General features: G+C 40.9%; 1 protein-coding gene across 2 annotated transcripts in view; it reads left to right on the top strand.

Annotated features, from left to right (window-relative positions):
• Nucleotides 1-15,857, top strand: part of usp24 (ubiquitin specific peptidase 24) — a 229,715-nt gene that overhangs the window by 177,123 nt on the left and 36,735 nt on the right. For both annotated transcript variants that reach the window (XM_048602450.1, XM_048602451.1), the window contains exons 46-52: nt 174-315; nt 2,861-2,980; nt 8,256-8,476; nt 8,651-8,775; nt 10,281-10,422; nt 11,619-11,769; nt 14,464-14,559. In XM_048602450.1, coding sequence (XP_048458407.1) covers nt 174-315; nt 2,861-2,980; nt 8,256-8,476; nt 8,651-8,775; nt 10,281-10,422; nt 11,619-11,769; nt 14,464-14,559 — 997 coding nt within the window. The remainder of the gene's footprint in view (nt 1-173; nt 316-2,860; nt 2,981-8,255; nt 8,477-8,650; nt 8,776-10,280; nt 10,423-11,618; nt 11,770-14,463; nt 14,560-15,857) is intronic.

Consider the following 15,857-nt stretch of genomic DNA (forward strand, 5'->3'; position numbering starts at 1 on the left):
ATTTGGCACTTTACTTTTAATTTGGCACTTTACTTTTAATTTGGCACTTTACTTTTAATTTGGCTGTGAAGATAACTATTTAACACTTGTTAACTTCAGAGCTAACAAATGCCAACTGGTTACCAGAGTAGATGTACTCATTGTAAATTTCTTCTGATCAATTTTTCCTGTAGATATGAGCGTGAGGAAGCGTTCATGGCACTGAACCTGGGAGTGACATCCTGCCAAAGCCTGGAGATTTCACTGGATCAGTTCGTGCGAGGCGAGGTCCTTGAAGGAGGCAATGCATACTACTGTGAGAAGTGTAAAGAAAAGGTAAAATTACTGAAGATCATCCAAGTTTTTATGAAAGTGTGGCAATTTGTATTGAATAATCAAATTACTTTGATCAATGAGGTAGCAAGAACTGCAGATGCTGGAGTCAGAGATAACACGTTGTGGAGCTAGAGGAACATAGCAGATTAGGCAGCATCAGAGAGCAGGAAAGTTGACGTTTCTAGTCGGGACCCTTCTTTCAGAGATTTCTGAAGAAGGGTTCCGACCCGAAACGTCAACTTTCCTGTTCCTCTGATGCTGCCTGGCCTGCTGTGTTCCTCCAGCTCCATAATGTGTTATCCCTTACTTTGATCAGTACTTGATGCTGAGACACCATATGTTTATAACTACCACCAATCCCGAGGCAATGTTTACGCAGTCTACCCTCCAACCAAAAAAAAAGTGATGCTCACCAACTTTCCTCTTCCAACCTCCCCAAAGTGTTCACACATTCCCTTTCCCCATTCCCGACTTGTCCTCTGGCTCTTGCCTAGCTGATGCCAGAAGACTTTGCATTGTTGGGTGCAAAAAAAATTTCCTAACTATTGGAAGAATTGAAAGTGAAAAATTCAGCAACAAAGACTTGAAATTTGAGTCTGGGTATGATGAGAGCGTATCTGAAGTCTGCATGTCGGTAGTCTTATACACTATGGCAGTAGAATTGAATTTGTTTAGATTAAGCCCACCAAAATCTATGAAAGACACACCTAGGCTGGAAAAAGTTACAGAGAGAAGGTTTTGCAAGGCCGAAGAAGGATTTGAGAAAGAGGATGAGTTCAACCTTCGAGAGGGTTAGGCTATAAGACCCCAATATTGTTCTTGAAAAACAGGTTTGATAAACAAGCAGGACTTAGTTTGGGACAGGATGCAGGTGGCTCTATTTGGCTCCATTGGCAGCATATGAATATGAGCTAGAGGTTGTCAGTGTTTGACAGAGGTAAATTTTCAGTCTTGGGGAAATGAGAAAGCAATTACTTGATCTTGGAGACAAAAACATGCATAGCTTGAATACATTTTAAAGATGATGGTTAGCATTCAGACAGAATCTTTTATCAGATTGTTTGATAACTTTGCCATACCACTCCATATGCACACTTTTTAAACTCTCCATTCTATTTGACTAGTGACCATCTTGTTTGTTTCTCACCCTCTACAGATACCTTTGAGTCCAAATTACAATGGCTGTATCCAGCCCCACTGAGTCCAGCCTGTCTTTCGTTCTTTTCATGCAAAGCAGTATTAGGTTTCTGTACCCAAATAGATGTCCTTTCTGTTCATGGGTTTGAAAAAAGGTGCTTGGAGTCACAGACTGATTTTATACTGTATCCACCTGATAATTTAAAAATGAAAGAAAAGATTGGATTGTTCAGCTGCAATTTCTTGCTTGTGATTTTTATATTTTGAGTATTGGAGAAATATTTCTACCAGCAGACTGCTTGCTGTGTATTATTGTCTGACAACCAGAACATGCAAGATATTTTGTGAAATAAGACCTAACAAAATGTCAGGCCTTCTCTGTAATGAGTTACAGGAAAAAAAAATACCTATTTCAATATGATGCTTGTTCATAAGACAGTGTGACATTAATCCAAAAAATCTAAGAAATCTGTGGAAGAAATTTTAAAAGCAACTAATTGCAGCTGTGTTGAGGACAATTGAAGAGAACTCCTTTTTGTTACTGTCAATTTCTGGCGCCTTAACTTCATAGAGTTTCAGAAGTTGAACCACATGTAACATAGCGCTGCTTTCTTTTTGTTTTGCTGTCACGTGTAACTGCAGCTTGAGCGTTCAACCCTGTCACCGCTCCAAACAAAGACCACCTACTCTTATTTGACTCCACTGTTTCTCAAGGCTGTCACTGAAACTCTCCTCCATTATCATCTACGAACTCAACTATTTGACACTTTTCTAGGCAACTTCACATTCTTGAACCTCCATAACTCAAAATGTTGATAGTTCTGTTGTCCATTTCCAATCCATATCAGGTCCTGTCCTTCATTCACCTCATCCTTTGGTCCCTAGTTTTCCGACCTAAACCCCAGTTAACATTCACTGTGTTTATTTGAATTTCTTATTATGCTTCCCTCTCACTGTCACCTCCTCCAGCACTACAACCTCTTTTCTTTTGACAAGAACCTCTTGGGCATTTTTTCCTGCCTTCACCCCAGCATTAATAGCTGTACCTTCAAGCAATTGAAGACCACACACCCTGAAATTCCTCCCTGAATCTCTCAAGTTCCTTGTTTTCCTTTTTTTGAGACCTTTCTTTGATCAAGCTTTTTGTCATCTTTCCCAATGTTTATTTATTAACTTGGAATTAAGTCGTACATTGGGATAATTCCCACATTCAAGACAGAGTATCAAAGTAGAATATTGTTATAAGTTAAAAATTGTGGAGTTAAGTCTTGTTATGCTCAAGTGTTCATGTTTTTGTTTTGCTGTAATAACTATTAGTAGATGTATTTAATGGAGACAGAACAATGGATTTTTCCTTTTGTATGGGAATGTCGATTTACATTCATCCCTTTTGTGTTTTTGTATCCAGAGGACAACAGTGAAGCGCATGTGCATAAAGTCTCTACCTAGTGTGTTAGTCATCCATTTAATGAGATTTGGGTTCGATTGGGAAAGTGGACGTTCTATCAAGTACGATGAACAAATACGGGTAAATGTGTAGCCTCCATATGGTGCTAATTCTAAACAGACAAAATAAAATCAGAAACAGTAATAAATTCTTATACGTTCCAAATTTGAAAAGTGTCATCATCGAAGTGCACAAAGTCATAGTACAATCTGACGAGTTTGTAGTTTGAGAGATAGACGGCTGTTGCCATGATGTGGTGTCATGATGTGACCATCTGGTTGGAGGTTCAGTGCATATTGAGAATGACCTGAAATGTTTATGAACTTCTTGGTGCATGTCTCATGCTAAGTATTGTTCTTCTGCCTGTGCTATGTTAAAATAAATGTCTTATCGTTTATAGCCCGAATGTTTGTCTAACAGAGTGATCGTTGTCTGTTAAAACTGGAGAGAATCATATTGTAGGAGCAGCACATTTCCACTGAATAATTGTTTAGTGACTACAGTTGTCTTTTGATCTCATGATCTCAATATGATTTACCATATATTGGACTGAACCTGTGATTTATAATGTACAGTTATGGGTCGATGATAACAAAACCAGTGTTCAATAAGTAATGTAAAACCCAAAAACTTAGCTTTTCAAAAGGCCAAGCATCTCCGCCTGGCCTGTAACGGCCAACCTAACTTCCTGGTCACTGCCCATTTCAACTCCCCACCCCACTCCCTCTCCAACATGTCCGTTCGTGGCCTCCTCCAGTGTTGCAGCAACTCGGAACGCACATTTGAAGAACAACACCTTATCTTCTGTCTGGGCACTCTACAGCCCGGAGTACTCAACATTGAGTTCTCCAATTTCAAAAGACCTTCCCACCCATCCCCCATCTTCCCTTCCATTCCACCTTCTGACCCTCCCTTCCAGCCACTAATCAGATTTATCACCCCCGTTTACCAACCAGGTCATACCTACCACCAGTGTCCATCTATCACCACCATACCACCTCCATTGCTGCACCCCCAACCTCCCCTTTATCTGCAGCTCCCTCTACCCTCACAACCAGCCCTGAAGAAGGGTAAGACCCAAAACGTTGACTGCTCCTTTCCTCCAGATGCTGCCTGGCCTGCTGTGTTCTTCCAGCCTCCTGTTTGTCTATCTTTTCTAAAAATAAATTGTCTTGATGTACACAACATTTTTTTGTTTTTTGGATGTGGGCATTGCTGGCTGAGTTGGTATTCATTGCCCATCTCTATTTCCCCCTTGAACTGAGTGGTTTGTTAGGACCATTTCAGAGGAACAGCTAAGAGGCCATGGGGTACAGGTCTCTGGCACAGAGTCTGTCCCTGTTGCTCAGAAGGGAAGGGGGGAGAGGAGGAGAGCATTAGTCATTGGGGACTCCATAGTTAGGGGGACAGATAGGAGATCCTGTGGGAACGAGAGAGACTCGCGGTTGGTGTGTTGCCTCCCAGGTGCCAGGGTCCGTGATGTCTCGGATTGTGTTTTCGGGATCCTTAGGGGGGAGGGGGAGCAGCCCCAAGTCGTGGTCCACATAGGCACCAACGACATAGGTAGGAAAAGGGATGGGGACGCAAGGCAGAAATTCAAGGAGCTAGGGTGGAAGCTTAGAGCTAGAACAAACAGAGTTGTTATCTCTGGTTTGTTACCCGTGCCACGTGCTAGCGAGGCGAGGAATAGGGAGAGAGAGCAGTTGAACACGTGGCTACAGGGATGGTGCAGAAGGGAGGGATTCAGATACCTGGATAATTGGGGCTCATTCTGGGGTAGGTGGGACCTCTACAAATGGGATGGTCTACACCTGAACCAGAGGGGTACCAATATCCTGGGGGGGAAATTTGCTAATGCTGTTCGGGAGGGTTTAAACTAATTCAACAGGGGGGTGGGAACCTGAATTGTAGCTCCAGTGTACAGGAGGTTGAGAGTAGTGAGGTCATAAATAAGGTTTCAAGGTCGCAGGAGTGTACCGGCAGGCAGGAAGGTGGTTTGAAGTGTGTCGACTTCAATGCCAGGAGCATCCGGAATAAGGTGGATCAACTTGCAGCATGGGTTGGTACCTGGGACTTCGATGTTGTGGCCATTTCGGAGACATGGATAGAGCAGGGACAGGAACGGTTGTTGCAGATTCCGGGGTTTAGATGTTTCAGTAAGATCAGGGAAGGTGGTAAAAGAGGGGGAGGTGTGGCATTGTTAGTCAAGGACAGTATTACAGTGGCAGAAAGAACGTTTGATGACAACTCGTCTACTGAGGTAGTATGGGCTGAGGTTAGAACCAGGAAAGGAGAGGTCACCATGTTGGGAGTTTTCTATAGGCCTCCGAAAAGTTCCAGAGATGTAGAGGAAAAGATTGCAAAGATGATTCTGGATAGGAGCGAAAGTAACAGGGTAGTTGTTATGGGGGACTTTAACTTTCCAAATATTGACTGGAAACGCTATAGTTCGAGTACTTTAGATGGGTCAGTTTTTGTCCAATGTGTGCAGGAGGGTTTCCTGACACAGTATGTAGATAGGCCAACAAGAGGCGAGGCCACATTGGATTTGGTACTGGGTAATGAACCAGGCCAGGTGTTAGATTTGGAGGTAGGAGAGCACTTAGGTGATAGTGACCACAATTCAGTTACGTTTACTTTAGCGATGGAAAGGGATCGGTATATAACGCAGGGCAAGAGTTATAGCTGGGGGAAAGGCAATTATGAGGCGATGAGGCAAGATTTAGGATGCATAGGATGGAGAAGGAAACTGCAGGGGCTGGGCACAATTGAAATGTGGAGCTTGTTCAAGGAACAGCTACTGTGTGTCCTTGAGAAGTATGTACCTGTCAGGCAGGGAGGAAGTGGTCGAGCGAGGGAACAGTGGTTTACTAAAGAAGTTGAATCTCTTGTCAAGAGGAAGAAGGAGGCTTATGTAGAGATGAGGCATGAAGGCTCAGTTAGGGCGCTTGAGAGTTACAAGTTAGCCAGGAAGGACCTAAAGAGAGAGCTAAGAAGAGCCAGGAGGGGACATGAGAAGTCTTTAGCAGGTAGGATCAAGGAAAACCCTAAAGCTTTCTATAGGTATGTCAGGAATAAAAGAATGACTAGAGTAAGATTGGGCCTGGTCAAGGACAGTAGTGGGAAGTTGTGCGTGGAGTCCGAAGAGATAGGAGAGGTGCTAAATGAATATTTTTCGTCAGTATTCACACAGGAAAAAGACAATGTAGTCGAGGAGAATACTGAGATACAGTCTATTAGACTAGACGGGATTGAGGTTCATAAGGAGGAGGTGTTAGCAATTCTGGAAGGTGTGAAAATAGATAAGTCCCCTGGGCCGGATGGGATTTATCCTAGGATTCTCTGGGAAGCTAGAGAGGAGATTGCAGAGCCTTTGTCTTTGATCTTTATGTCGTCATTGTCTTCAGGAATAGTGCCAGAAGACTGGAGACTAGCAAATGTTGTCCCCTTGTTCAAGAAGGGGAGTAGAGACAACCCTGGTAATTATAGACCAGTGAGTCTTACTTCGGTTGTGGGTAAAGTGTTGGAAAGGATTATAAGAGATAGGATTTATAATCATTGAGAAAGGAATAATTTGATTAGGGATAGTCAACACGGTTTTGTGAAGGGTAGGTCGTGCCTCACAAACCTTATTGAGTTCTTCGAGAAGGTGACCAAACAGGTGGATGAGGGTAAAGCGGTTGATGTGGTGTATTTGGATTTCAGTAAAGCATTTGATAAGGTTCCCCATGGTAGGCTATTGCAGAAAATACGGAGGCATGGGATTGAGGGTGATTTAGCGGTTTGGATCAGAAATTGGCTAGCTGTAAGAAGACAGAGGGTGGTGGTTGATGGGAAATGTTCATCCTGGAGTTCAGTTACTAGTGGTGTACCTCAAGGATCTGTTTTGGGGCCACTGCTGTTTGTCATTTTTATAAATGACCTGGATGAGGGCGTAGAAGGATGGGTTAGTAAATTTGCGGATGACACCAAAGTTGGTGGAGTTGTGGATAGTGCGGAAGGATGTTGCAGGTTACAGAGGGACATAGATAAGCTGCAGAGCTGGGCTGAGAGATGGCAAATGGAGTTTAATGCGGAAAAGTGTGAGGTGATTCTCTTTGGAAGGAGTAACAGGAATACAGAGTACTGGGCTAATGGTAAGATTCTTGGTAGTGTGGATGAGCAGAGAGATCTCGGTGTCCATGTGCATAGATCACTGAAAGTTGCCACCCAGGTTGATAGCGTTGTTAAGAAGGCATACAGTATGTTAGGTTTTATTGGTAAAGGGATTGAGTTTCGGAGCCATGAGGTCATGTTGCAGCTGTACAAAACTCTGGTGCGGCCGCACTTGGAGTATTGCGTACAGTTCTGGTCACCGCATTATAGGAAGGATGTGGAAGCATTGGAAAGGGTGCAGAGGAGATTTACCAGGATGTTGCCTGGTATGGAGGGAAGGTCTTATGAGGAAAAGCTGAGGGTCTTGAGGCTGTTTTCGTTAGAGAGAAGAAGGTTAAGAGGTGACTTGATAGAGACATACAAGATGATCAGAGGATTAGATAGGGTGGACAGTGGGAGCCTTTTTCCTCGGATGGTGATGGCTCGCACGAGGGGACATAGCTTTAAATTGAGGGGTGATAGATATAGGACAGATGTCAGAGGTAGGTTCTTTACTCAGAGAGTAGTAAGGGCGTGGAATGTCCTGCCTGCAAACATAGTAGATTCGCCCACTTTAAGGGCATTTAAATGGTCATTGGATAAACATATGGATGATAATGGAATAGTGTAGGTTAGATGGGCTTCAGATTGGTTTCACAGGTCGGCGCAACATCGAGGGCCAAAGGGCCTGTACTGCGCTGTAATGTTCTATGTTCTATGTTCTAGATTGCTGTCAGTGAGGAGACACATGGGTAAGGATGGCATATTTCCTTCTCTCATGGATATTCACTGAACCAGATGGGTCCTTAACAACAACTGATGATGGTTTCATTGCACCAGATTCCAGACATATTAATTGAATTTAAATGCCACCAGCTGTCATGGTGGAATCTTAGTCCTTCACTTTATCATACTCACCATCACATTCAATTTGTTCTGAATTTGGAAAATAATATCTGCACCTTCGGACCAATAAAATCAAAGGAAAAAACAAAGGCCAGCTGTTTAACAAAATCTCCTGAAAGGGGAATGTAGCTTCAGAAAGTATTTTGTGACTCTAATCTCCTATTCAGAGATGATCTGAGTTAAGAATTTAATTGCTCACTGAGTCAATACATTTATTTATTACAAATCGGTTTATTCAGGCAATATATATGTAACTTGCATGAGTTCAGGACTATTTCACAACTCACCTCCATTTACTTCTGTCTTAACTTACTAGTTTCCTTGGCTTTTAAACATGGAACCGTATACTGTGTCTGGGATGGCACGACAAGAGCATTCTTCTGAGCATGGTGAAAATGGCAAAGCAGGTGACCACTTGGGTGGAGGCTCTCCTCGAAAGAAAGGTGCGCCAACTGAAAACTATGAGCTGGTTGGAGTGATTGTTCATAGTGGCCAGGCACATGCTGGGCACTATTACTCATTCATTAAGGATAGGAGGTGAGTGAAAGATTTAAGAAACAGAATATTTTTTGATCCCATTGGACTGTTAATTTTGAAATATAAAAATTAGGAATTTTACAGGACTGCATCTGATCAGAGTTAATGAATAACTTGCTGTGCGCCACATTTGGTTTGGTTCTGAGCTTACATCTACTTTTTTTGATTCTACAGGACTGGTGGCAAAGGAAAATGGTACAAATTCAATGACACCGTGGTGGAAGAGTTTGATCTAAATGATGAGACATTGGAGTTTGAATGTTTTGGTGGAGAGTATAGACCTAAAGTGTACGATCAATGTAAGTTAGTTTGAAGCTCTATAAGTAATCAAGAATTTGTTCCTTCCTTAAATGTGCGTTCTGCTGAATTGAGGTTTTGGCTAACTAAGGGTGAGGTTGAAAGGACAAAGGCAAGAAAATAAAAATAAAAGCAAAACCCCCATTGATTTCTCAGTCTATATTAAGGGACAATTAACAGGGATGAGTGCAAAAGACATGTATGCAAATGTATTTTGGCAAAGCTTAAAGATTGTTGGCAGAATGGAGATGGTGTACAGAAGACCACTGAAATTCCAATCTAATTCTGTAAACAATGCCTAAAACAAATTCAAATCATAGCTGAGTGTTAAATGAAGTAGAAAACTGAACCCAGTATTTCCAATTTGACGGACTCGGGAGCGGGGAGATGCAAAATATGGCGTTTGGGAGGTGGGGCAGCAGGGAAGTTAAATTGGGACAAGGGAAGTGCACTAACTTGAGTCCATTTCTCACCTGGTTGTTAACATCTTATGTAATGCTTAAAATGCAGAAACACTGGTTTCTGTCTCCAGCAATATCATCCATGCCTGTGCATCTTTCCTAAAACTAAAAAAGAAATATCTGATTAAAAAGCAAGAAACGGAACCCAAGAATTATCACAATGAGTACACACATCAAGGAAGTATTTGCCCAAGCATGATACCAGATTTTCTAACTAAAACTGAAGCATTGGCGATCAGAAAGAAAGCACTTCACTTGCTAGAATCCATATTATGGTTGTGATTGTTTGAGACCAGCCATTTCAGTTCTAAGAATTTTTCTGTTCCTGTTTAGTTCCTGCTTCAGGCTCAGCTGTCTGATTCATGATTTAGATTTCCTGCATCATAAGGTCAGAAATGGGGCTGAACTCATGCTTATTGCTTTCCAGTACTGGAACAGTTCATCCCTTCGTGCAGGAAAACCTAAGCTGCATTCAATTTTGAGTGATAGATGTCAAATTATACTTACATCTTACATGTGTTAGAGTTCTTGATATTCAAAGGTTTAATTGTCACCTAGAGCTTCAGAGCATGGTTAAAATTCTGCAGTTCTCTACATGAAAGGGTCATCATTACACAGACTACAGTTGAGGCTTCACAGGAGGCTCCACAGCACTGAGGTTGTCACCGAGTAAGGGGACGAAACATCTGCCATGAAACTTCCCAGCTCGGCGAACACACCAACATCTACGACAGACTACAGTGTTTTTAAAAGGTTCACCATCTCAAGGGGACTAGGCAAATGCAGCAAATTCTAGTCTTGCCAATAACAGATCTTAAAAAAAAAATCAACAATTATAAAAATAATCAAATCCACTTCATATTCAATGATGACCTGCTATAGATGTTAACTTTTCTGTATTCAGAACTGAAGACAAATTTTGCTAGTATTTTTAAATTAAATAGGATATTTTAATTAACACTGTTAAATTGAGCTATTGTACAAAATTAAATTAATGGTATCGTTTTGTTTCGAAGGTTGTATCTCAAATGTCTTTTTTTTTAAAGCAAACCCCTATCCTGAAGTCCGTCGCCGATACTGGAATGCCTACATGTTGTTTTACCAGCGAATGCTGGATCAAAATTCTCCTGTTTTACCAAAGAAAAGCCGAGTTAGTGTTGTTCGTCAGGAGGCGGAGGATCTATCATTGTAAGTAAAATGTTTGTGAACATTCCATCAATTATGTAAGTGGCTACATTCACACCATTCCTGTAAATCTGAACCTATGGTACTTCTGTGTTTTATTCCCTTTTATCCACAAGGACTACTAGTACCACAACAAGTGAACAACCTTTATGTATAAAGCCAAGTCCCTCTGCAAAGTAGAATGAAATGTATATGTAATCATTCACTGTTCTTCACTCTTTAATAATGAGCTGCATTTTCATCATGAATTCTAAAATGAGCTAATTGAAAAGCCAAGAATGCCTTTGTAGAATAAAACGTGAAAATGCTGTTAAAACTCCATAGGTTAGATAGCATCTAAGAAGAGCGAATTTTAACTTCTTGGGTCTATGGCATTTCATTAGCTCTTATTAAGCTGGAGAGGGTTCAAAAGAGATTTACCAGGATGTTGCTGGGTATGGAAGGTTTGAGTTATAAAGAAAGGCTGGATAGGCTGGAACTTTTTTCACTGGAGCATCGGAGATTGCGGGGCAACCGTATAGATAGAGTTACCGGTAATTGTCTTTTCCCAAGGATGGGGGATTTTAAGATTGGGGTCACATTTTTAAGGTAAGAGGAGAGAGCTTTAAAAAAGGACTCGAGGGGCAAATGTTTTACAGAGGGTGGTTCGCATGTGGAATGAACTTCCTGAGGAAGTGATGGATGTGGCTACATTTAAAAGTTATTTGGATAGACACATGAATAGGAAAGGTTTGGAGGGCTATGGGCTAGGAGCAGGGAGATGGGGCTAGTTTAGTTTGGGATTATGTTCAGCATGGACAGTTTGGACCGAAGGGTCTGTTTCCGTTCTGTATTACTCTTTCATCTGTTCTGTTGAAAGATCATTGACCTGAAATGTTAACTTTGTTTTTCTTAATGCAAATGCTGCTGCACACGCTGAGTGGTTCCAAATTTTTATTTCAGATTTTCAGAATCCTCACAATTTGTTATCTTTTGGTGTCTTTGTTGACTTTTCCACAGGCAGGTTTTAATTTCCTGAATAACTTTGTAAGCATAATTTCCTGAATATGAGGGCACTTGACCGGTGCAGAAGGGGGTTCTCTTATTATTTGTACCTTGTTTTCTTAAATTAACAAAAGAATTTCAAGCACTTAATGCAAAATTTGAGACTGCTGTTGGAGTTTAACCCTGTGGTTTGTATATATTGTTACTTTTGGTAGATCAGCTCCCTCTTCACCTGAGGTTTCACCTCAGTCATCACCTCGTCCACATAGATCAAACAACGACCGCCTTTCCCTGTTAACTAAGCTGGTAAAGAAGGGGGAGAAGAAGGGACTCTTTGTTGAAAAGTTACCAGCCAGAATTTACCAGGTAAGAAATGGCTAATATTTAACTGAAGAGCAAGTCAGAATTGATTTAGTTAGTAAGATTTTTTTTAAAAGTTGTCATGCTATGAGCCTCTCTGATAAGTAGCTCTGCCATTTTCCCTTTATTGCCCAAAATCAAAGTAAGCAGTAGATACATTCACAAATTCTAGGATATCTATTTAACACCTTTCAGCATCAGGAAGTCCCAAAGTACCTTGCTATCCTATGAGATTGAATGAAGTACAAGTAAATTGCTACTTCACCTGGAAACTATGGTTGGAATGAGGAGGAAGATGGTAAACGGGCAGGTGTTATACCTTCTGTGATTGGATGGGAAGGTGATGTGAGGATGAGGGGAGATGATAAGAGTGGAGAGGGAGGGGAGGGGAGGGGAATATGTGTTTAGTTATAAAGTCATAGAGCTGTACATCATGGAAACAGACCCTTTGGTCCAACTCATCTATGCCAACCAGTTATCCTAAAATAATCTAATCCCATTTGCCGGCATTTGGCCCATATCCCTCTGAATCCTTCCTATTTATATACCCATCCAGATGCCTTTTAAATGTTGTAATTGTGCCAGCCTCTACAACTTCCTTTGGCAGCTCATTCCAGACACACACCACCCTCTGCTTGAAAAAGTTGTCCCTTAGGTCTCTTTCATATCTTTTCCCTCTCACTTTAAACCTATGTCCTTTAGTTTTGGACTCCCCCACCTTGGGGGAAAAGACCTTGTCTATTCGCCCTATCCATGCCTCTCATGATTTTATAAAACTTCAGTAAGGTCACCTCAGCCTTTGACACTTCCAGGGAGAATAGCCCCGGCCAATTCAGCCTGTCCCTATAGCTCCAGACCTGGCAACATCTTTGTAAATCTTTTCTGAACCCTTTCAAGTTTCGCAACATCCTTCCTATGTAAGGGAGACCAGAACTGTACACAGTATTCCAAAAGTGGCCTAACCAATACCTTGTACAGCCGCAACATGACCTCCCAACTCCTGTATTCAATGCAGTGACCAATAAAGGCAAGCATACCAAATGCTGCCTTCACTGTCCTGTCTACTTACAATTCCACTACAAGGAACTATGAACCTGCACTACAAGGCCTCCTTGGTTGGCAACACTCCCCAGGACCTTACCATTAAGTGTTTAAGTCCTGCCTTGATTTGTCTTTCCAAAATGCAGCACCTCACATTTATCTAAAATTAAACTCCATCTGTCATTCCTCAGCCCATTGGTCCATCTGATCAAGATCCCACTGTACTCTGAGGTAACCTTCTTCATGGTCCACTACACCTCCAATTTTGGTGTCATCTGCAAACTAGTTGTGCCATTCCATTGGAGGTGACAGAAATGGTGGCTTACAATTCTTTGGATACAAAAGCTGGTTGGATGGTAGGTGAGGACCAGGGATAGCAAGGACGGAGTCAGAGATGAACCAGGTGCAGGTGAAGGCAGGAGGAAATTGGAAGCGAAATTGATAAATTTTTCCAGTTCAGAATGAAAGGAAGCAGCACCGATGATGTCATCTATGTACTGGAGGGAGAGTTGTGGGGAGGGGACTGAGCAGGACTGGAACAAAGAATGTTCCATGTACCCCACAGAGAGATAGGCGTGATTGATGTCCATGCTGGTACCCATGGCCATACTTTTAACCTGAAGGAAGTTAGAGGACTTAAAGGAATCAATTATTTGCTAGCATTCCATGACATGAAATGTCGGAAGTATCCTTCGCACCAGTGAACACTAGACTTATAACACTAGACTAAAACATATACTGTGGCCAAAATACCTACAAGACTGTTAAATTTGAAATAATTAATTAACATTGGTGCTGTTGAAATGACTGTCTGTCTGCTTTAAATTTGGTCAGTGTGCCAGACTTGAATGTTTATGTGCAGCCTTAACTGATATCAGAAATTGGCGAAATGTGGCTGAGAATGTGCTGTGGATTGTTGCAACATTGTTACTGTGCACTTATCATTAAGATGATGTAAAAATAATTGCAATGTTTATTTGAACGACACAGGGCCACGACTAGAGTGTGGATGTATTAATTTTTAATTTTTCAATTGGAAATTTCAGCTATGAATTTTGTCCCCAAAAATGCTTGTTTTACTTGAAATCTATTGCACTCTTTTACTAATTTCCTGTATTTTCTTCCAGATAGTTCACAATTTCAGCATATTTAATTTACGTGGTCATTAAGAGGGAAGGATAATGTTGGGAATTTAATAGAATTATGTAGAACGATTCACAGAAAGAGTCCTTGATACAACTGTTACTGGTGTCTGTATTCCTCACAAGCCTCCTTCCAAGTAGGAAATGTTTGTTGCTTTCACATCTTGAAAGTACTTTTACAATATAAGCATCAATGTTGTATTCTTTGTCATTTCCTTTATTGACTATGTAGGGAGGATGCTGTGTATCAGGTCACTAAAATCAAATTGTCTTCTCAGTTTCCACATGGCTGATTTTAATCTTGTGTAAGGGGTTTGGGAAGAACGTTGAAAGGAAAGAATTTCCCTGAAAAGATGTACCATATTTGTGTTTGTGTTTATTAATCACCTGTTACAACACGAGCTGACTAGTTTCCAGACAATGTATCGGTTTGTGTTGGTAACTGAAATGCTTCAAATTATTTCTATTAGTGGAAACAACTGTTACCATTTAATCTATGTCCATTTGTCTCTATTAGATGGTACGAGATGAGAACTTAAAGTTCATGAAAAACAGAGACATTTTCAACAGTGACTACTTCAATTTCATGCTTTCCTTGATTTCACTCAACGCAGTGAGTGTCTTTTCTGTGGTCAGGTACTGTTTGGCGGTTTGTCTGGTTAGTTGTTGCACCCCAATGAATGATATCACCTACTATTAACATTCAGATTTCTTCCCAATATGTTTACACACATACAATGCAAGAAGTTGTTTCCACAGGCAAGTCCACGGTTATTATAAATCCAAGTTACGAGTTTGAAGTATAGGTAGTAGTGTGCTGAGAGAAACATCAAGCCCTTGTACCATTAAAAGACAATGAAAATGACATGTCATCTGTATTAGAAGCAACACATTGCGTTAAGGTTTCTTTTATTTTGTTTGGCAAATAAACGACCAAACTTAAGTTTGTGTGGTGAATTTAATTATTTTCTGGTGTGCAGTTTTGTTTTATTTATGGGATGTGTTGTTGCTCACTAGGCCAACATTTATTGCCCATTCCTGATGATAGTGACTTCTTAAGCAGTTGCAATCCTTATGCAAATACAATAACTTCAAGCCATTCAGTGCTGTTTGATGGTGAAGCTGATCATAAGGTGCTGTTTTTGAGAAACTAAATGATACAGCACTGCTACTTGGACGGAAGCCTTTGCATGTCCAAGTTTAACTGTTCATTTGCCCTTCATCTGAAGTTGCTGTAAAGTTCGTGAACAAATAACGGTGAGCGCAGCTAGCATCACTGTTATTGACATCAGATTAGAGGCCAATACAGACCATAGTTGTCACCATTACTTTAAAACCTGGTAAAACAAGTATATCAAAATGCATGATCCTTTATAGCATGTACTTGGCTTAGTTTTAACAAAGCAAAATAAGCACCATATGCCTTTGGTTGCCGTCTTGCCAGAACTGCTGTTGTTCAAGTAAACTGAAAATGTAACTAAAATATAATGTACATGTCCTGTAGTTCACGAACATTCTACTCCCCACCTCTCCAACCACCCCCCCCAAAAAAAAAACCTGTAAAACCAGAGTACAAACAAACTGGCGATTAATTGAAAAGTGCTAATATTGACGTGTGCAACTCTATACAATTGCACTGGTGCTATAACTCCTCCATTGTCAAATGAAACAGTCTTACAACTTTATCACTGATAAAAGTCTGCTCTACAGCTGGGAATCTTGCAAAAAAGGTAGATCTCATTTAAATATTATTACTTAAACCACACTTTAAATGCCTTTCAGAAAAAATGCATTTTTTATAAATTGCAATGACTGCATTCTACAGTCAGTCCTGCTAATGCTGTATACCCATTAATATCAATTATTGATTTGTTGTGAGAGATAAGCTTTTTTAATTGCTGCATGGAATCC

Source organism: Rhincodon typus, chromosome 10, assembly GCF_021869965.1.
Source record: "Rhincodon typus isolate 14 chromosome 10, sRhiTyp1.1, whole genome shotgun sequence".
Lineage (NCBI taxonomy): Eukaryota > Metazoa > Chordata > Chondrichthyes > Orectolobiformes > Rhincodontidae > Rhincodon > Rhincodon typus.